This window comes from Maylandia zebra, linkage group LG16 (assembly GCF_041146795.1).
Source record: "Maylandia zebra isolate NMK-2024a linkage group LG16, Mzebra_GT3a, whole genome shotgun sequence".
Classification (NCBI taxonomy): Eukaryota; Metazoa; Chordata; class Actinopteri; order Cichliformes; family Cichlidae; genus Maylandia; species Maylandia zebra.
Window position 1 is genome coordinate 6,970,034 of NC_135182.1, and position 27,326 is coordinate 6,997,359.

General features: G+C 40.5%; 1 protein-coding gene across 3 annotated transcripts; it reads right to left on the reverse strand.

The window, feature by feature from the left end:
* Positions 1–1,126: 1,126 nt before the first annotated feature.
* Positions 1,127–27,126, reverse strand: LOC101485345 (MAGUK p55 subfamily member 4). 3 transcript variants are annotated; one of them, XM_004571999.3, is made up of 21 exons: positions 26,831–26,969; positions 25,314–25,371; positions 24,242–24,363; positions 24,077–24,154; positions 23,184–23,267; positions 16,888–17,019; positions 13,230–13,311; positions 12,704–12,789; positions 12,319–12,390; positions 11,869–12,065; positions 11,505–11,563; positions 11,146–11,163; positions 10,308–10,349; positions 10,174–10,194; positions 5,134–5,172; positions 4,673–4,840; positions 4,052–4,132; positions 2,523–2,616; positions 2,235–2,343; positions 1,974–2,108; positions 1,127–1,838 (listed from the first exon to the last, which is right to left on the reverse strand). In XM_004571999.3, exons 2-21 carry the CDS (start codon positions 25,333–25,335, stop codon positions 1,653–1,655), a joined length of 1,827 nt encoding a protein of 608 aa, XP_004572056.1. In that variant the 5' UTR covers positions 25,336–25,371; positions 26,831–26,969; the 3' UTR covers positions 1,127–1,652. The 3 variants fall into 3 exon arrangements, 2 of the variants coding, with proteins under 2 accessions (XP_004572056.1, XP_014266656.1); XM_014411170.3 differs by lacking the exon at positions 12,319–12,390 and having other exon boundaries at positions 26,831–26,973; XR_013093428.1 differs by lacking the exons at positions 1,127–1,838; positions 1,974–2,108; positions 2,235–2,343; ... (9 more) ...; positions 12,319–12,390; positions 12,704–12,789 and adding exons at positions 14,359–15,609; positions 16,056–16,350 and having other exon boundaries at positions 26,831–27,126.
* Positions 27,127–27,326: the final 200 nt, after the last annotated feature.

Here is a 27,326-nt window from a genome sequence, read left to right on the forward strand (position 1 = left end):
GCATTTGAAAGTCCTGGAGTGGTCTAGCCAGTCTCCAGACCTCAACCCCATAGAAAATCTGTGGCGGGAGTTGAAAGTCCGTGTTGCTCGGCGACAGCCCCAAAACATCACTGCTCTCGAGAAGATCTGCATGGAGGAATGGGCCAAAATACCAGCTACTGTGTGTGCAAACCTGGTAAAGACCTATAGTAAACGTTTGACCTCTGTTATTGCCAACAAAGGTTATGTTACAAAGTATTGAGTTGTATTTTTGTTACGTTCTACATTCATAGCAAAAGGAAGTTATTTTCTTGACCAAAGAGCTACAAATAAAATCAGTCAAGCAAAATATTTTTCTCAAGGTCTTGTTTTATATTTATTCAAGAAGGAAAAGGCTAATCACAAATGAATGCCATTTTACTAACTGCATTACACCTTTAAATCATTAGAATTTGATGAAAAGGATTCCTTGGCAACTGTTACACAAGAGTGTAATCGTTCTGCTATGTTTTTGTACCAGTCAGTGAAACATGACAGACTGCTGAATTAGTGGAGTTTGTGTGGATACTACTACCAGCACATACTGGGTACTGTGTAATATGGATGTATGTCACTTATCTTCACATGAATGTATCTTTGAGATATTCTCATTGTGTATTCCTTTTGTTGTCTTAGATATTCTTTATTTCTTATTATTGAGCTGAAGAAATGGCAATTTTGTCTTTTCGACATTCTCAGTCATGCCGCTGGGCAGGCAGGCAGCATAGACACCTAAGTTTGTGAATGCGATAACTTGAGAACAAGGCGGCGTAGGATTTTGAAATTGATACCATAGTTGTGTCTACCAAGAGGCTGAGCGGCAGCCCTGGTGGTCACCATTATTTTTTACAAAAAAGCCAACAAGATACTGAATTTGCCTACAGGATAAGAATATGTAACTACTGCTGAATTAATGTTCAGATATCATTTAACTGCTGTAGCTGCTCCTGCTGGTAACACTTTAAACTTTTAACTGACTTGTTTGATATGTAAAATCTGAATATTATATTAACACAAATACCAAAGACTTTAAGTGAATGTTGTGGTGTATATCTTTGAAATGTTGTGAAGCAAAAGCACAAAGGTGACCAATTTGGAAATGCTCAAGTAAAGTGCAAGTACCTTTATATGACAGTACTTAATTACATTCCATATGACATACATTTCAAATTAAAAATGCAGCCTACCTAGCCTCTAAACCACAACATACCAATAAGATATCACTACAGCACAGAGAGGCAAAGACTGAAAGACTGAAAGTAAATACATTGAACAGCTGTCACTGAAAAAAACAGCATCAAAAGTGGGAGTGATTATATGAAATATAATTAAAGTGTAGTGTTCAACACCATGTAACAGCATGTAACATGAAACAACAAACTGTTGCTAGGGTTACCAACCACTGGATACAAATAAAGAGTTTTGTTCCCAAATTGCAAAGATATGACATCATGGATAGTGTCACATCATAATCATATGACTGATTATCTGTTCATCCCTTATAAATGTATTATCCTTATGTTCTGCTCTGAGGATTTCACCGTGTCTTTAAATACTTATTTCTGCCTGTTTCTTCTTATTTCACTTTCACGTTGTCATTTTGTATCTCTTTAGTATTTTATTCTTCCCCTGTGCTAATCCTCTGCTCTTCCCCAGCTTACAGGTATCCACTGTGGTTCATCCTGTGCCTGCTGAATGATGGAACAGAGCTCTATGCAAGCGTCCTGTAGGTCATCGTTCACCAGGACACTGTCAAAAAACTGCTTGTACTTTGCTTCAATCGGCTTTGATGTCTCTTCAAGCTCTGCAAAGTCTTCCTCCTAAAACGACATTATTATTATTGTCAGTTTTAAATAACATTCATGCTTTTGCTTTTCTTTTTCATAAGCAGCTGCTCTCTCTCTCTCTCTCACTCACTCACACTCACACACATATTTTTTTTTTTATGCTCTTACTGAGAAAACTCTGTTGATGGCATAATTGGTGATGATTCGAGCATCTCTGCGAGTTTCCCTGAGTCTGTCTGGGCTGGGTGGTTTGATGAAAATTACATAGGGTTTAAATTTCTTTGTTCGCAACAGCTGGATGCTCTGGAAATAAAATACTATATTAACACCAAAGCTTTTTCAATCATATGCAAACAAAAAGCTTCACAGAAAACTTAGAGACTGTTCAGAATACATGAAATAAGTGAATCTGTGTTACATGAGACTCACATGGGGCTCGGCGTCAATGATACACATCCGCCCTCGTTTTAGCACCTCATCAATGGCATCAGTGCTAATTCCATACAGCTGACCTTTACTCTCCCCATATTCCAAAAATCTGAACACATGTACACACACACATTCATACATCCACACGTGCAAAAACAGCATACAATTATAGTTAAATAAATAATAAACTTATATAATTCCCTAAAATTTGAACAAAAAGCCCCAAAAATCATGACAATCAACACCAAGAACATTAGCAAAATTTATAGTAAAGGAATAAAATCTTGCCTGTGGTTGCAGACCATGTACTCAAACAGTTCTTTGGTAACAAAGTGGTACTCTCTACCGTTCTGCTCCCCTGCTCTGATTGAGCGAGTGGTGTCTAGAAGAACAGACCAATCAGAACGTTTATATTAATAATTAGTCACAGTGAAAACAGCAGTATAAATATTAGGGGTGCAACGATACTCGTATCGATATTGAACCGTTCGATACAGTGCTTTCAGTTCGGTACGCATATGTATCGAACAATACAAAATTATTTAATTTATTTTATCAACTTTTCTTCTGACGATGCTGTCTGTGTTGAGAGCTCAGTGGATCTGCGTTAGACTACTCCGCCTAGGTTGCACTGTCGAGCGCAGATCCACTGAGCGCTGCACAAGCTAGCAAGACAGAAGTTAAGCTCGTTGCAACATGGCAAATTTAACCTCCCCCACCCTCATTCATATCTGGCGTTTGGAACTATTTTGGTCTTCATGTGACGTATGACCCTGAAGGTAAGCGTGTCATGGACAAAAGTAAAACAGTATGTCGGATGTGCCACGCAATGCTCAATTACATGGGTGGGAACCACTGCGTTAGTGCAGTTTGCTTGTTAACGTGTTGACGCCGTCCAGCCCCACGCACGGGGCGATCCGCGGTAGCTCGTTAACGGAGATTTGGCGTGTTGTGACGTTAACGTCATTTCAGATTAACGCTGACAGCACTAGTGGGAACACAATGAATATGACTGCACATTTACACCGACATCATCCTAGTGCAAAGACAAGTGGAAGCAGACAAAAACAACAAGCACGCATGCTACAAACTTTACCCGAGTCATTTAGACAGAAGTTAGCACATGATTCTCCTTATGGGGACCTGATATGTTTAATATGCTGCTGAAAATATAGCCCAGAAGAAGCGTATAGTATAGCTTTTATTTTGGAAAGAGCCATTCCTCTGTAATAAACTCTCTTTTCCAAAGATGAGTGATTTCTCGATCAGATAGATTTATTATTTTATCCCTTTGTTGTTCCAGTAACATTAAATTTAAAAACTGTACATTTGAGTTAAAATATATATTTATAATTTTAATAAATGACAAATTAAAAAAGCATGAACATTTTTTTGTATCGAAAAAATACCGAACCGTGAATTTTGTGTATCGTTGCACCCCTAATAATTATGTAAAGCAGGTAAAATCACTTTCATGACTTTACTACCTCCTCCGCTATTGAGCTAAATATTTTTTTTTCAAGAGTGTCAAAGCCAGTAAGTCATGCTTCTTATCTGGAAGTCACAAGACACTTCTCATAAGTAATTATACCAAACTGGGCTCAACTGCAAACCAACAGGTGACTTCAAATCTCACAACCATCCTCACACACAGTCCATGATAATATTCCAGATGTTTAAAAACAAACAAAACAAAAACATATATTTCTTTTTTTTAAAATGTAGAGCCCTCTTTTTATTGTCATTTAAAATGAGAAGAACAGGTTCATTTGATTTCATTAGGAAAACCTCACACGTGTTAAGTAAAAGGCACATACGAGGCACTGGTCCCTGGAATGTCGAAGGATTCAGTTTGATGAGTCTCTTCCTAAGTTCATTTACTCCAACTCCTGAAGCACCTGTGCAGAAGAACAAATAATGAACTGGTAGGAATCTCCTTCAGACTTCCAAAGATATACATACAGAGACGGACAAGAATGCTGGAGAATAAACTTTTTCAAACAAGGAGAAAACAGCAGGTGCTGTTACAGTAGAAGTGAAACGATTTCAAACATTCTCCTGATACAAGGATGAGACCAGTGTGTTGAACAGTACATAAAGTAAAGCATTATTTATTGTATGTATTATAATTAGATAAGTACTTAATTCAAAGGACTACTGTAGTTATGCCAGCAATTCAGTATTCAAGAAACCAGTGAAAAATCTAAGCATACAGAGAGGCTTCTATTACAGAGGGTCTCAAGATCAATTGATAATCTCAGATTTTGTTAATCTTTATTCTGTTCAGCAATTTTGTGCTGCAGTTGTCTTTTGACATGAGGTGGGAGGTCTATTTGAAACACTTTACCGACATTCCATAATTTCAGGGTCAGCTGGGAGGCAGTGATTGATTTCTCATGGAAGCATTCATGTGTTATTAATGCAGTTATTCATCTCACCAACGAGGATGATGAGGCGGTGGTTCTCCTGAGGAGGGCGCTGGTACAAAACCACTTCCTCATAGGGGGTGGACAAAGCATTGGTGTTGGGGGAGCAGGTGGTGCACGACTGTCGTCGCTTCCTGTAGGAAGTCCTCTTCCAGACACGGAAACTTCGACGGAAACCAGCTGGTGAGGTTAAAGAGCACTTTTAGTTTCACTTAATAAACTTGACACACTTCTCACACACACTTCTCCTTATAAGGTGAACGTTACCAAAGTTTAGAGACAGCAGTAAAATGATTTATTATTGATAATATATATTTTCTATAGATATGATTTCATTAGATTGTAGGAATTTATTATTAAATAATAACTTGTCTTATTAAATCCATCCTTCAGTATAGATTTTATTATCAGTGCTACCCACTTAATGACTACTTAAATACTACCTAATTATCTGAATAGCATATATGTCTTACCCAGGTAGATTCCATCAGTAACATCAGATTCAGCTTCATCTGAAGGAAAGAAACATTCAAACTCCTAGATTTATCACCAGGCAGTACATTTCTTCTTTTTATTAAGTACAGAAACAAGTAAGCATTTATTTTTATATGTATTTACTACATTTTATTTTTTGTTTGTAAGCCTGACCTTAATTTTCATGGTCATATTAAAAATGCACCTAAATTACCGCCATTTAAAATTTTCATTAAAATAATTTTATCGAATTATGACTCGGAATAAACAAGTACATATACAAAAAGAGTTTACGCTGTGGGACTGTTTTGATCATGCGGACTGGGAAATGTTTCACGTGGCTGCTAATGATATTGATGAGTACACAGATTCAGTCTGCGGATTCATCAGAAAATGCGTGGAAGATGTCGTCCCATCCAGAACAGTTAAATCCTTCCCAAATCAAAAACCCTGGAGATGTTCGTGCGAACACTATGTCTGAGGAGGATGTGCAGAAGTGCTTCAGGAGGGTGAACGCACGCAAAGCTACTGGTCCGGACGGGATTCCTGGCCGCGTCCTCAATAAGTTCCAGTAGTACAAGTTCAACAAGGTCCGCGTCAGGTGTTGAGGAACCAGGGCACCCTGACGAGAAGTGGGCTACTGGAACAAGAAGGCATCGGTGGGCAAGAGACAAAAACAAGGCGTTGTTGGAATGCTACTACGCAAGTAACCCTGGCGGAAGGGGTTAGATGAATAGGATGAGGGACCTATGGATTCTTCGATACCCAACATCCACAATGACGGCGAAACAACTAGTAGCTCAGTGTTCCAACATTCGAAAGAAGGGACTGCTCTCACAGCTAGAGATTGATGAGGTACAACATAAATGCTACGGCAAGGGGGAACCAGGACGCCAGGTCAGGGGGCCACTCGAGATTGGGTACCATGCCCCAAGTGCGATAGGAGAAGGATCGTTGAGTGCGAGATGAACTGACCTGAAAGATAGGATCATGGCCAAGCTTGAAACCTGGACCCCCCATAGCCGGTTACCAAGATTACGTGAAGTACCCTCAGAAGGTCTGCTAGATGATGTTAATGCAGCACTACGGACGATACCTACAGCCATGATTACCGACACTAACAAGCTGATCTACAATACGGCAGCAGTGATCAGCGAGATGCTTGGCTACAAGTTGAACAGCCACAAGGGGCAGTACCCTCCATGGAGAAGGAGGCTAGAGGCTAAGATCAAAGTAGCACGGAGGGAGGTTAGCCAACTATCGGAGATGCAGAAAGGCGCAATGAGGAAGGTGCCTAAGAAGTACAGGAAACTGTCCATACCGGAGGCCTTCGAAACTGCCAAGCAAAGACTCACAGCCTTGGCCAGCCACTTGAGGAGGTACACCAGAGAGATAGAAGGCAGGAGAATAAACCAGCTGTTCTCCACTAGAGATGGCACGATACCACTTTTTTATGTCCGATACCGATATCATAAATTTTGATATCTGCCGATACCGATATGAATCTGATATAGTGTTTTTTAATCAATAAAACTGTTTTTTTAATATCTTGCTGCATTTTGTATAAGTTCATACTCAAGTTTAAATAAACAACAACACTAAAGCTATTCTGTTATACCTGTATGTAAAAAATACAACAAAATATTTCATAGTTCAGCAATACTGATCAATCTAATAAACTTAAACCTACTCCATCCTCCCTATTCTGGTATTTTAAAGAGTACTTAGCAGAAATATTAAGCAACCTAACTAATAGGGTTGCAAACTCCCAGCAAAAAAAATAGGGAACCACACCCCACCCTCCACCTCATGATGCTTAATCGACGTAATCAACTTTAATTTGATGCAGTGTGGAAAAAAAATGCACAGAAATCAATTATTTTTCAAGAATAATTAAATAGATTCAACATCTTTCTTCTACAGAATTGCAGACTGCACAAATGGTATCTTCCCAAAGGAAAAGGTAGTATAGCTTACTAGGGTATAATAGACTTAATAGTTACTATATACAGTAATGGACTTCTATATATTTTACACAAGATTACAAATTTGGGTGTAAGATTCAGATAATTATTCATTAAAAGGCAGTCGCTCCATATATCAGTTGTTAAGCTTAACACTGGAATGCTTTACAAACATTCAGAGACGAACTTACACACTTGCTTTACTTCTCTCTGGGATCACTTCATCGGAGATGAAATTCTGGTTTTGTAGCGAGGCTACAAATACACATAGCCGCTCTATCACGTGAACACACTGCTCCGACATGCTACGGTTATGAGTCGAGTTACGCCGTGTTGCAAGTTTTGTGAGGTGCTTTTCTGATATTTAATGGATCGGATTACATTTTTTATTTCTCTCCGATATCCGATCCAGTAATTTAGGTCAGTATCGGACTGATACCGATACTATCGGATCGGTCCATCTCTCTTCTCCACAGAACCAGCAAAGGTGTACTCTCAGTGGCAAGGGAACAATAAGAGAACAGCACCACCAAGTCTGGAGACGGAGCAATACTGGAAGAGCATATAGAAGAAGGACGCAACCCATAACGGCAATGCTCAGTGGCTAGTGGATCTGAAGGCAGACCACAGCGACCTCCCCGAACAGGGTCCAGTAACCATCACAGTGGCAGATATCCAAGAAAGGGTCTCCAGTATTAAGAGTTGGACAGCACCAGGCCCTGACATGGTTCACGCCTACTGGCTGAAGAAGCTGACTGCACTCCACAAGCGCCTGGCAGCACAAATGAACCAGCTGCTAGTTGACGAGAGACACCCGGAATGGCTAACTGAAGGCTGGACGGTCCTGATCCTCAAGGACCCCCAGAAGGCACCGGTCCCCTCCAACTACCGACCAATAACCTGCCTCAGCACCATGTGGAAGCTCCTGTCAGGCATCATAGTGGCTAAGATGAACAGGCACATGGGTCAACACATAAGCGGGGCACAGAAAGGGATGGACAAGAATACCAGAGGCACAAAACAACAGCTACTGGCAGACCAAGCAGTCAGCTGAGACTGCAGGACCAGACTGACCAACCTGTCCTGCCTGGATTGATTACAAGAAGGCCTATGACTCAATGCCCCACACCTGGATCCTGGAATGCCTAGAACTATATAAGATTAACCGGACCCTGAGAGCCTTCATCAGGAACTCAATGGGGATGTGGCGGACAACACTGGAGGCCAACCTCAAGCCCATAGCACAAGTCACCATCAAGTGCGGGATCTACCAAAGAGATGCTCTGTCCCCACTGTTGTTCTGCATAGGCCTGAACCCCCTCAGTGAGATCATTAACAAGACTGGCTACGGATACCGACTACGGAACGGAGCAGTTGTCAGCCACCTCCTGTACATGGATGACATCAAGCTGTATGCCAAGAGTGAACGAGACATTGATTCACTGATCCACACCACCAGGATATACAGCAATGACATCGGAATGTCGTTCGGCTGGAGAAGTGTAGTCGGATGGTAACAAAGAGAGGGAAGGTAGTCAGAATGGAGGGGATCAAACTACCAGAAGGCAACATTGCCGACATAGAGGACAGTTACAAGTACCTGGGGATCCCACAGGTGAATGGGAACCATGAAGAGGCCGCTAGGAAAGCTGCAACCACCAAGTACATGCAGAGGGTCAGGCAAGTCCTGAGGAATCAGCTGAATGGTAATAACAAGATCCGGGCTATCAACACCTACGCCCTGCCCGTGATCAGGTACCCTGCTGGCATAATAAGTTGGCCAAAGGTGGAGATAGAAGCCACTAACATCAAGACAAGAAAGCTCCTTACCATGCATGGAGGGTTTCACCCCAAGTCCAGCACCCTGAGGCTGTACGCTAAGCGGAAGGAAGGGGGCCGGGGACTGGTGAGTGTCAGCACCACAGTCCAGGATGAGACAAGGAACATCCACGAATACATCACGAAGATGGCCCCAACTGACCGAGTGCTCAATGAATACCTCAGGCAGCAGAAACCCAAGAAAGTGGAGGAAGGCGAGGAACCATCATGGAATGACAGGCCCCTGCACGGTATGTACCACCGGCAGGTAGAGAAGGTGGCTGATATCCAGAAATCCTACCAGTGGCTGGACAAAGCTGGACTGAAAGACAGCACAGAGGCACTAATCATGGCAGCACAGGAACAAGCACTAAGCGCAAGATCCATTGAGGCTGGGGTCTATCACACCAGGCAAGACCCCAGGTGCGGGCTGTGTAAAGATGCTCCAGAGACAATCCAGCACATAACAGCAGGGTGTAAGATGCTAGCAGGCAAGGCATACATGGAACGCCATAACCAAGTGGCCGGCATAGTGTACAGGAACATCTGTGCCGAGTATAACCTGGAAGTCCCGAGGTCAAAATGGGAGATGCCCCCAAGGGTGGTGGAGAATGACCAAGCTAAGATCCTGTGGGACTTCCAGATACAGACATAGTGGTGGTAGACAAACATGAGAAGACGGCCATAGTGATCGATGTAGCGGTTCCGAATGACAGCAACATCAGGAAGAAGGAACATGAGAAGCTCGAGAAATACCAAGGGCTCAGAGAAGAGCTCAAGAAGATGTGGAGGGTGAAGGTGACGGTGGTCCCCGTGGTAATCGGAGCACTAGGTGCGGTGACTCCCAAGCTAGGCGAGTGGCTCCAGCAGATCCCGGGAACAACATCGGAGATCTCTGTCCAGAAGAGCGCAGTCCTGGGAACAGCTAAGATACTGCGCAGGACCCTCAAGCTCCCAGGCCTCTGGTAGAGGACCCGAGCTTGAAGGATTGACTGCCCACAGGGGCGAGTGGGGATTTTTTTTTTTATATTATACATATATTTTTTTGTTTGTTTGTTTTAAATAATTTATCTTTTCAACTTCATGTGTAAAGAATTTGTTGTTTGGTTGTCTGTCACTCTAAAGTATTGATGAGAAACTCAATAGACATAAATATGAGAAAAACCCCCACTAAGAAATAGAAAGGAACAGCAATGAGTGTCATGCAATCAAAAGGTTGCACTTTTTACACATTCATCACTGGACAGACTTACCTACCAAAATTTATTTCCTCCAGATCTGAAAAAAAAAAAAAAATAGTGACATTCAATGGGTTGTTGAATAATGCATAGCTTTCGTATATAAAAACTAAATATTTAAAATATATATGAATATGTATTTATTATGTTCACCTGTTATTGCATGTTTCTCATCAGAATTTGCAGGATTTTCCTCTGGAACAAAATAACAGAAAAGTTAGTTAAAGCTTATTTTCACATACATGTAGCTGGGTTTAAATACACCAACAAAGACAACATACTGTATGGCTGAAAGGCACAAAAAGCTATGTTTGGTTGAAAGTGTTAATGTGACAGACTGTAACACAACATAACACACTTCAGTTACTGTGAAAGGAGCAGCCTGGCATGATCTTAGCTCTTGTTTCTACCTTTGAGATCTCTCAGAAGATGAAATAAGCAGCTGCAGAAGCAGCTTAATTAACACTGTAGTTCAATTGGTGATTCATGTGTGCGAATGGTTGTATTTCTCTCTTTGGTAGATTGGTGACCTGTGGATAGATTTCTCATAGAATTCTCATCCTATGAAAGCTGTGATTGACTCTGGATAAGTATGCATGCATGGATAGCTGGTTTTGACTACAAGATATTCCCTAACATGACGAACAAGTGATGTTTGGGAGATATTGTATACCAGTAGTATAGATTATTGTTTCTGTTAATAGTCTCAGAGACCTCAATTATTATAGTTTTATTCAATGATTTAAAAAAAAGTCTTCTGTGGTTTCTTGTTTTTGTTATTGGTGGTTTGTTATTAGCCTAAGCGACACCTCTCTGTGTTAGGAATTGACTGACAGGTTAGTGCAGATAACAGTAATTAGTGCTGAATAATAATAATAAAAAAAGGTGTCATCAAAACAAGCTAACAAACAAGCACACTCAGAAAAATAAAATGAACTAAACTACGACATTAAATGACTATTATGGATGATGTTTCACATGTCACACCCACCGTTAGCAGTCAGGGTCACTAAGGGCAGCAGGGTTAACAGAAAAAATAAACAGCCGTTAAAAGCATTGCTCATTTTATGTCACAGCAGGTAGAGATTTACACACAGGTGAGAAAAAAAAACTTTTATGCACACACCGACTTAAAATAACAAATTATTTTTGTAGTGACTGACTTATCTTTCAAATATTTTAAAGACTAAAAAATACATTAAAAGTGCTTCATGTAATCACACTGGTTTGTAAAACTTTAGGCATTACTGAGAAATATCCAAGTTACAAACAACTCTGCAATAAATGTACATATAATATATAAACCATTAAATAAGCACATGTTTAATAATAACAACCATGATTCCTCACGTGGTCTGATGCAGGTATGAACCTGTAAAGGCTGACACCACCATTGTTCCCTCTGTTTACTGTAGAAAGAGAAATAAATTGTTAAATGCAACCAATGTATTAGAGTCTTAAGCTAAAATCATGGAGCCAAACTGCAAAGATATATTCTTTCTGACATTATTATAAGCTAACTTTACCTAACAGTGTTAAGGCTTTGCCATCAGTTAAATGTGCAGAATAAAAGTGATGTAGCCCTTTAAAGTTACTTAGAATTATGTTATAAATGTTTTCTTACTCTCATAATGTCAGATCTATAAACTAACCGCTTCCTCTGGCTGCGGCCTGTAAGTTCGTCACATCTTCACAGTATGTGAGTGCGTCTCACCTCTTCAGCATGCTGGCCGAGGGAATCAGACCAGCGCAGGATGTAGCACATGGCAGTTTCCTGGCTTGCCACCACTGTCCATCTGACTGGTCAACCACCTGAAGAAGGTCTCCTCTGCTGAATGCCATTCCTGCATCTGGACATGGGATGGAAAAATCCTGCAGAGGGCAGTAGTCTACCATTGCCCTCATACATACCTGGAAGACAGACAGATAAACTTTGTTTTATTGCAGATTAAAAAATAAATTAATCAAAAAGTGAAACATTCACAGATGTACTGAGGGAAATCATGTTTTTAAACCTGGAACACCAGCCTGGAAAATAACAATCAGTGAATCATGTCAGTAATTGTACAGGGATTTTCCTGCTCATAAGTAAGTTTAATGTCAACAAAATGTGCTTTTAATAAAGTGATACTGGAGGTAAAGTGATAAAGTGTGTGTTTCTTACTGGTGTCTGGCTGAGGATGGCCTGAGATGGATTTGGAATGATTTTAAACAGGATAGTGCCTTGGGAATTGGCCTGACAGGGAAAGTCATACACAAGAAGTATACATGGTGAGAATTATTTTTAATAATCAAATGTACACGCTTTCACCAAGCATGTTGTCATACTATCATTTATACATATTATTAATACTATAAAGCTTGTGTTTAACATTTTCGTTTTCTTTTTTTTTCTTTTCTTTCTTTTTTTTTTTTTTTACTTTAAATGGCTTTTGAATGAGGTGGTAAAAACTGCCTTTAATATTTCTAAAATGTATACAATAGCATTGATAATAGTATTTTCTTTTAAATAATGTTTTTCTTATTTTTAGCAGATGCTGATAGCATACCAGTATATGGATGACCTGTTCTGGTTCCAGGCCCACCACTGGGTTTCCATTTACCTCCACTAATAGGTCTCCAGGATGTAGAAGTCCTGATACAGGCAAAAACCCATATTTATTAAGACATATTATTGCTAGGCGTGATGTTTTCATCTCTCACACACAGACATAAGCAAAAATGCACATGCAACACACACACACACACACACACACACACACACACACACACACACACACACACACACACACACACACATTTTCATATCTTAGTGAGGACATCTCATTGACATACTGCTTTCTTTAACCCTCAGCCTAAACCTAACCATAACCTAATTGTAACCCTGACACTAAAACCACATTCACCTTCAAACTCGGACGGACATTTTGTTATAAGCGACTGTATAAGTATAGTGGCATGTCAATTTTCTGTCCTCACAAAGCTGTCTAAACATGTAACACACACACACACACACACACACACACACACACACACACACACACACACACACACACACTTAAAATACTTGTATACCACTGCGGTCAGCCAATCCTCCATGAATCACCCGGGCAATAGAGATATCTCCCGTCGCCTCATCCTTTCTTATAGTTGCACCCTAACAGATAGAGAGTTGTTCAAAATTTAACAACAAAGTAAAAAGCAAGCAAAAATAGTGACAAGAGACCTTAAGGCAAAGGCAAAATGTTTTCTAAGATTAGCAAATGGAAAATTTTGACTAAATTAATTTTTAAAAGTACACGATTTTAAAAGTAAATAATAAATACTTTGTTTAAACACATTTTCTCTTCATGAGATCCTCATTAAAAAATCAGCAAATTAAGTAAAAGCTCTTCTTGTACGCCAGTTATTATTATTATTTTTTTTTATAAGGCCTTCCATTTTTGTGCCATTTTGTGAGGAATATCAATATACACACTAACATAATACACCCAGCAGCTGAACATACATTCAACTCAAAGCCACACAGTTTAGTGCTGGTGGTAGATCAAAGTTAAATAGATAACTAAAGGGTTTTTTTCTTTATATTTTAATGCTTGGGTATTTGATATTAACTCATTTTGCATTACATCAAAATATCATGGGGACTCTAAAGGTAAACACTATCAACACAATACCATGTCCACTACAGGCCATTGCTAGAAGCAAACTGGTAGCAAGGGCTCATGAAAATTAAGGATAACTTTAGTAGTCCTGCAAATTTGCTACCATAGTTTTGGGAAATGAAAATGCTAAATTATTTAAAAAAATGCCAATTACATAAGCTCCAACCAGGCGCTAAAACAGTGCTCATGAAAATTAATTTTGATGTTTCTATATGTGGAATAATGTAAAACTTCTTAGGTGTTTCCACAGGGATTTATTGCTGTATTTGATGTGCAATAGATACCACGTAAATATACAAACAATAAGTCAAGATGAATGCAGTTCGACATGTACAAAATAATCCATAACAAATATTATTAAAAATAAATTTAACCCTAAACACTTTCCTCCTTTTTTGCTCAATGTATATATTCAGACCATCATAGTCAAGAACCCAAAATAATAAATCAGAGCTGATGAAAAAAATGAAAGCTGTCATACTTTTTAAGAATAGTTGGACTAGATGACGAAAATAAGACAGAAAGAAATTGCTTTGTACCTTTATATTGTTTGCTTTTGTTCCTTTGAGTGATTGTTTGAAAAATCGAAAAAGTCTTCAAATTAAAAAAAAAAAGTCCATATGTTGTTGTAGCTGATATTTCTTTTTAGACTAAAACATTAGGTATTTTTGTCACTGTCACAGCTTTTCCAGTACAAATGCTGGAAAGAGATGAAAAGGTTTGTTTTTAGTCTAGTTACTCTTTCTTCTTCTTCTTCTTTGTTTTTAAGCAGCCTGTACTCTTACAGTCTTGTTGGTCCTCCAGAGGAGCTCTTGAAATGGTTCCAGTGTTGAACCTCACTTGTCCATTATTACCACCCCTACCTGCCCTCTGAGGAGCTGCCACCATCCTTTTGGATCCACCATTAATTTGTGTTGGACTCCTAGATGTTGTAAAGTCATCTGCACAAGAACTTGTGGATGAAGAAGAGGAGAAAGTAGTGGAAGAAGATGGTGAGAGTGGGCCTGGGTATGGTATTGGAGATTTGCGGACAAGTTTTGGAGATAATGAGGAGACCCTTGGAGGAGGTGAGGGTGGATATTGTTGTGTCTTTGTCTGTGAAGGAGATGACTCGAGGTGTTTTTTGGTTACGATTAGCCCCTGAAGCTTGTCCACCACCTCGGCAAGCAGGTTAAGTGCCTGGGCGTTCTCTTCCACGCTGTCTGTGATCATCTCTGATGCTGCCACCATCCTCTCACCAAGTTGGCGTACATCCTGACTATTGTGTTCAATACTGCTGGCCACCATCTGAACAGTGGACCTAAGCTCTTCCACACTGCACTGTTTCTTGAGTTCAGCAGGCTGATTATGGTGTCTTGATTGCTGCTGCTGCGCATTTTGTTTACGTTTTGATATGTTCTGGCATTCATTGTGACGAGGAGCTGTAGCGTAGTGGAACATTAATGGATGATTTAAAGACTCTTCCTGATGTGTGTTATGAGGTCTGGTTTGAGTGGTTTGACAACCATCTCTTCTGGAGATAGTGCTCACCCCTTGTTCCTGAGTACTCCTTCTAGCTGCAGGACTAGAAGGAGCAGTGCGAGATCTAAGAGGGTTCATGCCACGACAAGAGGAGGTCCTTCCAGGTGTGGGGATATTTTTTGACTGTCCTCCTGTAGAATTTTTTTTGTACAACACAGGAGAGTTGGGAAGGCTAAAACTGTAAGCTGGGATTGGAGGAGGTGGGTATGCGTAGTCATCACTGCTCTCTCTGGTTGAAGCACCATCTTTCCCATTGGGTTTGAGTTCCTCTGAAAATGAACCACCAAATAAATTTGCAGTTCAAGAGAACAGAAAGACATTAGCAAACTATGTCTGAAAAGAAATGTAATGGCAGGAAAGCCCAAAAGACTCATAGACTGCCAGATGATGGCAGGTTCATGAAGAAATGAACACTTAGTTGCACTGAGGAATGACACCAAGATAGATGAAGTGGTTGTTGCCTTTCATTGCCATTGCTAGACATATGAAAATATTTGCCCAGAAAGTACCAAATACTAGAATGATTAGATACAAGAAAGAATGAATCCTCGATTATGATTAGTGAAGGTACTGATGGATGGCCTGCGTTTCTATGATATGTTGCCATTGTTTTTTATATTTGATGGCTTAAATACAGACAAAGAATGATCAAATGAAAATGGTCAGATGATTGGTGATTGTATGGACTGTCATCATCTGTTCTTCCTCCTCTTACCAGTGCAGGTAGCAGGGTTCAAAACAGAGGGAGCTGACTGATTGAGTCCTTTGTTCCCAAGTTTTACAGTTGGTGAACACAAATAGCAACTTCCTGTGGATTCATAGCGAGGGAGAAAGGGGTGGGACCTGCCGTCTTTATGAACAAGGGTAAGCTTTGCTTCACTTTCGGGCACTCTGAGCTCCTCCCCTGACTGAGCTCTTCTTGCAGGGATGAGACGTTCCAATGTAAAGCGGTGCAGGCTGCTCCAGCGGCTGTGAATTTCTCCTACACTCCTTCTACACTCTTCTCCACTCTTAATGAATGAAAGATGAGAAACTTTGAGTTTTTAGGGTTTATTAGAACATTTTAAAGTTAACATAATGTAATTTATATTTAAGCAATTTAAGACTTAACTACTTTATGACTAATCTGAGGGCACCTTGCAAGGCTACCTTCAGATTTGTCATCGAATCTATGAAGTCAACAAGCCATCTTGTTGACTTCATAGATTCTGTTTAACAAAAGTGATCATTTCTGCATCCCTATCTTACAGGAATATATTACTAATTTGTTTGGTTTGTTTGAAAATGTAATCACTCTCTGGATTGTGCTTATAAGCAATGTTTTTTGTCATTTTTCTTTCAGAGAGTTTTGGACGACATAGATATTGAGACTAATAACGCCATGTAAATAGAAAGCTAAGCTACCTTAGCTTATCTAAAACAAAAAACAAGGACAAAAAATGACAAAAACACATTTATGTATATTTATAGGTTTCTATAGCTGACACGAACGAAACTGTATTTCTGAGCAAAAGTTTACATTTATGAGGAAAATGCTTATGTCTTACCAGAGGCTGGTTGTTCTTTACAAGACACACAATCCTCATTGCCTCCTCATCCTCTGGTATTTCATCAGGCAGAGGGGGTAAGACAGGCTCATAGTCTGACTGTGCAACACTGTCATGAGATGACAAGAGAGCCTGATATACAGAGAGATAGATAATCAGTAATGGGTAACCAGAAACTTCAAATATAAGTTATAAGTTAACCTCTGGGTGGTCTTGGGTCGATTTGTGCCATTTTTCATTGTTCGTATACAAGCCATTTGCACTGTGTTGAACGGAATATAGCCAACTTTTCCAAAAAAAAAGTCTGGTTACATATATTTCAAAATTCCAGTCTGACTCCCTTAAATTAGCTTCAGTGGCTGAGCTACAGATAAACTTACACTATTGGTCCTAGTGGTCGATTTGTGCCCCATTGAAACCCATTATAAACGCTATTTCCCATTCCACGGTCATTACAACCAAATAATGGGCCATCTTCCGAATGTTGGTGGTACTCGGGAGTCCGGGCCTTGGAATTGTATCTTTTGGGAAATATTTGATTTCTTTGTTTTTTGGGGCTAAAAAAACAGTGCGGCCATGTGACGAAACCGGGATATAAAGGGTTAAAATCCGCGAAATGTAATTAAAACTTGATATGAATATTTCAAGGAGAAGTAGGTCTAAAAGATTGGCTAATTTAAAGTGGAAAAAAATATTAATATATAGATATTTTATGGCACTTTTCATGGCGTGGTCGATTTGTGGCTCTAAGCCCAATAGTGTATGCATTTTTCTAGGACCCCCCAGAGGTTAAGAAAGGCATGCCATGATGAACATGGATTCTAAAATGAATCTATAAAACGAATCTATATATATATATATATTAGGGGTGCAACGATATTCGTATCGATATTGAACCGTTCGATACAGTGCTTTCGGTTCGGTACGCATATGTATCGAACAATACAACATTTGTAATTTATTTTATCAATTTTCCTTCTGACGATGCTGTCTGTGTTGAGCGCTCAGTGAATCTGTGTTCGACTACTCCGCCTAGGCTGCACTGTCGAGCGCAGATCCACTGAGCGCTCAACACAGACAGCATCGTCAGAAGGAAGAGAGCAGGGCAAGCTAGTGAGACAGAAGTTAAGCTCTACTTGCAACAGGCAAATTGAACCTCATTCAGATCTGGCGTTTGGAATTATTTTGGTTTTCATGTGACGTATGACCCTGAAGGTAAGCGAGTCATGGACTAAAGTAAAACAGTATGTTGGATGTGCCATGCAATGCTCAATTACATTGGTGTGAACTAGTGTGTTAGCGCAGTTAGCTCGTTAACGTGTTTGCCGTCTAGCCCCATGCACGGAGCGATCGGCGGTAGCTCGTTAACGGAGATTTGCCGTGTTGTGGCGTTAAGGTCATTTCAACGATATTAACCTGAAAGCACTAGTGGGAACACAACGAATATGACTGCACATTTACGCCGACATCATCCTAGTGCAAAGACAAAAACAACAAGCATGCTACTAACTTTAGCCGAGTCATTTAGACAGCTGTTAGCACATGATTCTCCTTATGCTGCTGAGAATATAGCCCAGAAGAAGCGGATAGTATAGCTTTTATTTTGGAAAGAGACATTTCTCTGTAATAAACTCTCTTTTCCAAAGATGAGTGATTCCTCAATCAGATACAGGGCTTGCAATATCGCTAGCCCGACGTCCCGGAGCTAGCGATTTTTTCAGTCAGGCTACCAAAATCTATCTCTTCCCTGCCCGTCGGGCTATTGTAGGAAAAATATATGTCAATGCTTTTGCATTCTTTCAGAAATGTAGCTGGGTAATTATGTCATTGGCATCGGTGAGTCACTGTCAATATGTGACATATTGAAGTTGCGTTTGAATTTGCGCTTGTTTTTTTGCTTTCACTTTGCAATCGTGCGAACTGTGTATAGAGAGCGACAGCACTGATCTGTGAGTGATGATAATTTGTGCACCAATTCCTCTGACATCGTCTTATTAATCGTTAGCTTACTATGCAAACATGACAAGTGAAATCTCCCGCAGCTTAAACATGTGAGAGGTTGATCGCGCAGAGAATCGCTGAGCTTATGTGAGTGAGCGTGTAAAAGCATTTCAGTTCTGCTGAGCCAAATAAGACAGGTCAGGGTGAAGAAGTGACAGCCAAAGAAAAGCTTACCACAAAACGGAGAAGTTATGACAAATCAGACTATAAGGCAAAAAGAAAGTGCAGCTTTATGGTTTCATGGACAAAAGAATTTCTGTGGCTGCAATATGACGAGCTAAATAACCAGGGCTGCACATAAGTGGTCCGCAGGTGCGCATTCGCTGTCAAAATAAAAAACACGCACAAGGGTTAGGGTTAAATTTAAAAACTGTACTTTTGAGTTAAAATATATATTTATAATTTTAATAAATGACAAATTAAAAATGCATGAACATTTTTTTGTATCGAAAAAATATCGAACCGTGACACCAAAGTATCGAACCGAACCGTGAATTTTGTGTATCGTTGCACCCCTAATATATATATCTATATATCTATATCTATATATATATATCTATATATCTATATATCTATATCTATATATCTATATATCTATATATCTATATCTATCTATCTATAAAAAAAAACACCCAGCACGCCCCTGCGGGCGGTTTATCCCTCAAGCTCGGGTCCTCTACCAGAGGCCTGGGAGCTTGAGGGTCCTGCGCAGTATCTTAGCTGTTCCCAGGACTGCGCTCTTCTGGACAGAGATCTCCGATGTTGTTCCCGGGATCTGCTGGAGCCACTCGCCTATCTTGGGAGTCACCGCACCTAGTGCTCCGATTACCACGGGGACCACCGTTACCTTCACCCTCCACATCCTCTCGAGCTCTTCTCTGAGCCCTTGGTATTTCTCCAGCTTCTCGTGTTCCTTCTTCCTGATATTGCTGTCATTCGGAACCGCTACATCGATCACTATGGCCGTCTTCTTCTGTTTGTCTACCACCACTATGTCCGGTTGGTTAGCCACCACCATTTTGTCCGTCTGTATCTGGAAGTCCCACAGGATCTTAGCTCGGTCATTCTCCACCACCCTTGGGGGCATCTCCCATTTTGACCTCGGGACTTCCAGGTTATACTCCGCACAGATGTTCCTGTACACTATGCCGGCCACTTGGTTATGGCGTTCCATGTATGCCTTGCCTGCTAGCATCTTGCACCCTGCTGTTATGTGCTGGATTGTCTCTGGGGCATCTTTACACAGCCTGCACCTGGGGTCTTGCCTGGTGTGATAGACCCCAGCCTCTATGGATCTTGTGCTCAGAGCTTGTTCCTGTGCTGCCATGATTAGTGCCTCTGTGCTGTCTTTCAGTCCAGCTTTGTCCAGCCACTGGTAGGATTTCTGGATATCAGCCACCTCCTCTATCTGCCGGTGGTACATACCGTGCAGGGGCCTGTCCTTCCATGATGGTTCCTCGTCTCCCTCCTCTTTCTTGGGTTTCTGCTGCCTGAGGTATTCACTGAGCACTCGGTCAGTTGGGGCCATCTTCCCAATGTATTCTTGGATGTTCCTTGTCTCATCCTGGACTGTGGTGCTGACACTCACCAGTCCCCGGCCCCCTTCCTTCCGCTTAGCGTACAGCCTCAGGGTGCTGGACTTGGGGTGAAACCCTCCATGCATGGTAAGGAGCTTTCTTGTCTTTATGTCAGTGGCTTCTATCTCCTCCTTTGGCCAGCCTATTACCCCAGCAGGGTACCTGATCACGGGCAGGGCGTACGTGTTGATGGCCCGGATCTTGTTCTTACCATTCAGCTGACTCCTCAGGACTTGCCTGACCCTCTGCAGGTACTTGGTGGTTGCAGCTTTTCTAGCGGCCTCTTCATGGTTCCCATTCGCCTGCGGGATCCCCAAGTACTTGTAACTGTCCTCTATGTCTGCAATGTTGCCTTCTGGTAGTTCAATCCCCTCAGTTCTGACTACCTTCCCTCTCTTTGTTACCATCCGACTACACTTCTCCAGTCCGAACGACATTCCAATGTCATTGCTGTATAGCCTGGTAGTGTGGATCAGTGAATCGATGTCTCGTTCACTCTTGGCATACAGCTTGATGTCATCCATGTACAGGAGGTGGCTGACAACTGCTCCGTTCCGTAGTCGGTATCCGTAGCCAGTCTTGTTAATGATCTCACTGAGGGGGTTCAGGCCTATGCAGAACAGCAGTGGGGACAGAGCATCTCCTTGGTAGATCCCGCACTTGATGGTGACTTGTGCTATGGGCTTGGAGTTGGCCTCTAGTGTTGTACGCCACATCCCCATTGAGTTCCTGATGAAGGCTCTTAGGGTCCCATTGATCTTGTACAATTCTAGGCATTCCAGTATCCAGCTGTGGGGCATTGAGTCATAGGCCTTCTTGTAATCAATCCAGGCAGTGCACAGGTTGGTCAGTCTGGTCTTGCAGTCTCGGCTGATTGTTCTGTCTACCAGTAGCTGTTGTTTTGCGCCTCTGGTATTCTTGCCAATTCCTTTCTGTGTCCCGCTCATGTATTGACCCATGTGCCTGTTCATCTTAGCCGATATGATGCCTGACAGGAGCTTCCATGTAGTACTGAGGCAGGTTATTGGTCGGTAGTTGGAGGGGACTGGTCCCTTCTTGGGGTCCTTGGGGATCAGGACCGTCCGGCCTTCAGTTAGCCATTCCGGGTGTCTCTCGTTAACTAACAGCTGGTTCATTTGTGCTGCCAGACGCTCGTGGAGTGCAGTTAGCTTCTTCAGCCAGTAGGCGTGAACCATGTCGGGCCCTGGTGCTGTCCAACTCTTCATACTGGAGACCCTTTCTTGGATATCTGCCACTGTGATGGTTACTGGACCCTGTTCAGGGAGGTCGCTGTGGTCTGCCCTCAGATCCTCTAGCCACTGAGCATTGCCGTTATGGGTTGCATCCTTCTCCCATATGCTCTTCCAGTATTGCTCCGTCTCCAGCCTTGGTGGTGCTGTTCTCTTATTGTTCCCTTGCCACTGAGAGTACACCTTTGCTGGTTCTGTGGAGAACAGCTGGTTTATTCTCCTGCCTTCTATCTCTCTGGTGTACCTCCTCAAGCGGCTGGCCAAGGCTGTGAGTCTTTGCTTGGCAGTTTCCAAGGCCTCAGGTATGGACAGCTTGCTGTATTTCTTAGGCACCTTATTCGTCGCACCTTTCTGCAACTCCGTTAGTTGGCTGGTATATATATATATATATATTAGGGGTGCAACAATACTCGTATCGATATTGAACCGTTCGATACAGTGCTTTCGGTTCGGTACGCATATGTATCGAACAATACAAAGTTTTTAATTTATTTTATCAACTTTTCTTCTGACGATGCTGTCTGTGTTGAGCGCTCAGTGGATCTGCACTCAGCAGTGCAGCCTAGGCGGAGTAGTCGAACGCAGATTCACTGAGCCCAGGGCAAGCTCGCGAGACACAAGTTAAGCTCTCATTGCAACATAGCAAATTTAACCTCCCCCACCCTCATTCAGATCTGGCGTTTGGAACTATTTTGGTTTTCATGTGACGTATGACCCTGAAGGTAAGCGCGTCATGGACAAAAGTAAAATAGTATGTCGGATGTGCCACGCAATGCTCAATTACATGGGTGGGAACTACTGCGTTAGCGCAGTTAGCTCGTTAATGTGTTGGTTGTCCAGCCCCACGCACGGGGCGATCCGCGGTAGCTTGTTAACGGAGATTTGGTGTGTTGTGGCGTTAAGGTCATTTCAACGAGATTAACGCTGACAGCACTAGTAGGAACACAATGAATATGACTGCACATTTACACCGACATCATCCTAGTGCAAAGACAAGTGGAAGCAGACAAAAACAACAAGCACGCATGCTACAAACTTTACCTGAGTCATTTAGACAGCCGTTAGCACATGATTCTCCTTATGGGGACCTGATATGTTTAATATGCTGCTGAAAGTATACCCCAGAAGAAGTGTATACAATCGCTTTTATTTTGGAAAGAGCCATTTCTCTGTAATAAACTCTCTTTTCCAAAGATGAGTGATTTCTCTATCAGATAGATTTATTTTTTTTATTACTTTGTTGTTTCAGCAGCATTAAATTTAAAAACTGTACTTTTGAGTTAAAATATATATTTATAATTTTAATAAATGACAAATTAAAAAAGCATGAACATTTTTTTTTGTATCAAGAAATATCGAACCGTGACACCAAAGTATCGAACCAAACCATGAATTTTGTGTATCATTGCACCCCTAATATATATATATATATATATATGTATATATATATGTGTGTGTGTGTATGTACCTGGATATGAGGTGAGCTCAGGAGGCTGCACAACTCTCTAGCTGGAGCTGAAGGCTTTTGAGCTGTCAGTATTGCAGTTATGACCTAATGAAAAATTAAGAAGATTCCTGAATCAGATGTTAAATTACATTATACTGGAAAGACAGAATACCAGACATATGTAAAAGGAAAGCAAGAGACCTAAAAACACTGATTTCTATGGAAATATTTCCAGAAGAAACTTTAGATCCAGACATAATTTTAATGACTTTAACCACCTACGACCCGAACTCTTCCAGAGCATGCATTTTAATTTCTCTTTGATATTTGGGCATATTGGGACCCGATGAATGTAAAAACAAAGGATTACCAGTTTTTTGTTTTACCCTATTTTTGTTTCTAAGAAAAATGAGAGCCACATATGAGGATATCCATTTAAAATTTCGTAAGAACAGTAGCAGCATAATGTCCTCATAAGTGGATATCAGGCCCTTGTAGAGCAAAATTGAGTATTTTGGTCTAAATAACCCAAAGTGTGATGTCCTAATATGTGGACGCCAGGTCCTAGGAGGTTAAAATGACTTATCACAGTCATCTGGTCACTTGATCCACATCCTCTAAAAACTTTTTCAAAAAGGAAAGGTTTAAATCTAAATGTAAATGTAGAGAGGGTGTCTCCTGTTGTGCTTTGTATTATTTACAGAAAGCAGACATGTTCTGGTTGGTTTCTGTATTGATTACATTATCAGGCTTACTTAGTTTTAATTTTGTTACCTTTTGCAAGATGCAGAATTAAAATTCCAATTGAATCAGCTGTGATAAGGTGATATTTTACAGAACACTAATGACTGATATTTAGGGATCTAAATATTTCGTCTATGGCTGCTTGTTTGTTGTGTTGTATATATACACACCTCATGTGAGAGTCCTGCAGCATAAGGCAAAACGGGGCTTGGTGTCAGTCTCTGGAACTTTAACAGGCACTCATAAATCTGGAGACAAAGCACCAAATGATAACTTTTAGTTTGCAGACAGATGGTAGGTGTGTGTCTTTTACTCAGGACCTTTGAATCATGTACCTTCAGCAGGGCACAAAGCCACGGTGCACTCAGTAGTTCATGCAAAAGCTGAGCACCATTAATGTTCCTGCTAACAGCTTGGTCAACATCCTTCACCACACTGGATAGTACCACACTGACACCTGAACAAATGATGACATAGGGAATTAGGGAAGACACAGGGAATTCTTGGTAAATGGACTGGTAGTTATGCACCACCTTTCTACACAGCTGAGCGCTCAAAGCACTTGCAACTAATTCATCAAATTACACACACAATCATATGGCACTTATGCCTATGCAGCAGTTCAGGAAGTGCAAACTGGACTCCAACCAGCTGCTGACCTTCTACCACTTCATTGAGAGCCTGCTGACATATATCACAGTATGGTACGGCAGCTGCACTAAGGCGGATAGAGTGAGGCTTTAGAGTGTAGTCAAGGCAGCACAGAAGATAAATAATCGTACAAATAAAATATTTGCTTAAACAAACTGGAGATACTGCTATCCAATACAGATGCTGAAGTGATCCATACATAGCTAATTCAAGTTGGTTAGCTTGGGGAACAAATTTGCATTGTCTGAAATGTTGACATTAAAATGTGGTTCGAGTGCTTAGAGTAAAACCACATTTCCATATTACTTTATTTCACATTGGTACAATAATAGCAGTGGAGAAAGTTTTTTAGTAATTGAAAAATAAAAGTGCTCTCATATTGTCCAAATTTGGTTTGATTACTGTATTGTTCCAGTGTTTGCTTAACTGTCTCTTTATCTTTCACTTGGTATTGTCAGAAATAGTTAGAATTGGGGCATTAAAACTGGGGTACTGCATGATTAATTACACTGTGACTGACAGATTCCAATGAATGTCTTTAATATAATTGTCTTTAATATCACAGCAGATGTTTGAGGTTTCACATTTCTCCTGAGCAGAAGGTGAAAAGCCGACAGAACCAGACAGGATTAACATTATAGAGAAGCCCTGACCCTTCTTTTATAATAAGTCTTTTCAAGTAAGCACCTACTCATGACTGAGACACATGAATTCAAGTCTACTGAATTTGTCTGTATACGTGTATGTGCTTCTCACCATCCTCCATTGCTTGTTTCATGGTAATTGTTCAGAAGAGAATGAAAGGGTTATTCCACTGAAAAGATATGGATAAAGAAATAAAAAACAGATTTATGTAACAACCTCATTTTTTACATATTAAAAATAAAACAAATCTAGATAATTTAACAATCTTTAGTTAGTACCCATGTCATTATTAAACATAATTCAATTCATGTTGTGTGTGACTATCATCTTGTTTTATTACAACAGACAAAGAAAGATGACACATTTACATTTTCATTCCAAAAGCATTTCACCTTAGGCAGAATATCAGGTTGATCTTCATGTTTTCAAGGCATGAAAACACTCAAAATTACTACTTGGTATGGATATAATCTTCAGAGTTTGGAAGTTATGGCTGATAACCATGATTTTCATTCAAAATTGATCAACAACAGATCTTGATGCCCTGGACAATTTGACTGCAGCTGGATAAAATGAGTAGTTTTTAAGTTAATTGTACTTCAAAGTTAAGAGTCTGTAACTTTTGAGAGATCATAGCAAAGTCTTACTATTATGATTAAATGTTATGGCTGTAGAAAATAGGTGTATCTTTATACCATGTTGTAATACACATTCTACCTCAAATGGTGTCCAAATAACTAACTTAAATCATGCTGTGATTGTTTTTATTTTTTATTTTTATTGTGTAGTTTTGGTCGTTATTAGGGGTTACTTTGAATAAATACATAAAATGAATATTTTACAAATAAAATGTTAATGTTAAAATTTATTTTTAAAAAAAGAACAACAAATGATCAAAATTGCAGAGCAATGTTTAAAAATTATGTTCCTTTGAACAGCAGAGAGGGAAACAATGAATGAAGTGAATGTTTTAAATGCAGCTTATCCTACTTTAGAACTTCCTGTTACAGCAGCAGGTTACTAAATGTGGACTAATTTCAGGTTACGGCTATTCTTCAGCTGCTTATCTCGGCTCAACTTCCGTTTCCACTTACACTGTCCGGGAAGAGCTTCCATTAGTCACGAAACCTTGGGTTCTGTGAAACTCGTTACACAGTTTCATGGAACTTCTTTTAGACTATTTCTGTTGGTGTCGCTTATCAATCATGTAAGATAAATATTATCATTTAAAAAATAAATTGAATCCAGACCTATATACACCAGGGAGAACTTTGTTGCTATGCTATTGTATATAAAATATGCAATATTTTATTGTGTCTACATTATCGCCAGGAGGGTCCCATAGTGGATGGCAGCATTTATTAGTATTTCTTTGTGATTATTCTGTATGTGCGTAAATCCTTCATCCCTCATCCCTCAAGTTCTTGGTATTTCAAATGCTGTGCTACTAAGCAAACACAAAAAGGCATATAAAAAGTACAGTGAGCAAATAGGCACTCAGCTTATTTGCTCATCAGCTGTAAGTAAAGCCCCATAGAGCAAGCAGGAAGGCTGTATATGCTTAGTCTGATTTTTTTTTTAATCAATTGCACTACAAGAGTCAGAAGTGTCAAAAAAGGTAAACTCACATTCCCTTCCTGTGGTCCAATTGTTCAGTGTGGGATTTCTCAGTTGAAAGGAACCAGTAGGGCGAGTGTGTCAGAAGCAGTCAACGCCAACAACATGAATGTGAGTTTACTACCAAACCTGAACTGACACTAATCCTCTCTGACACGACTTAATCCACCAACCACCAATCTCCCTCTCTCACTCCCTTGCGCTGTCTCCTGCTCCCCCTTCTCTCTTCCCTGTTTGCTGACTTTTGCAATATTTTAAAAAAACATTTCGTTATCAGCTTGAAGTTTTTATCGCTAACCCTGTCAGTGTTCCCATGTCCACTTTTATTCTAGTTCCTGCTTTCTCGTTGTATTCTTCAGCCATCCTCATCAACTCACTCTCTCATTCACTTTAAGTAAGTCATCAAATCACAAAGCTTCTTAACTCTTCACTGCTTTTAGCCCCCCCCACACACACACAGTATAATCACACATGTTTGTATAGCTGTCTTTGTGAGAACCCTTTGTG

Coding starts and splice junctions, on each gene's coding strand:
- LOC101485345 (XM_004571999.3), bottom strand. CDS start 25,335: ATGAAACAAGCAATGGAGGATG. Junction 24,155..24,241: donor GGCTTTGTGCCCTGCTGAAG/GTACATGATTCA, acceptor CTTTGTCTCCAG/ATTTATGAGTGCCTGTTAAA. Junction 4,133..4,672: donor CCGCCTCATCATCCTCGTTG/GTGAGATGAATA, acceptor TCTTCTGCACAG/GTGCTTCAGGAGTTGGAGTA.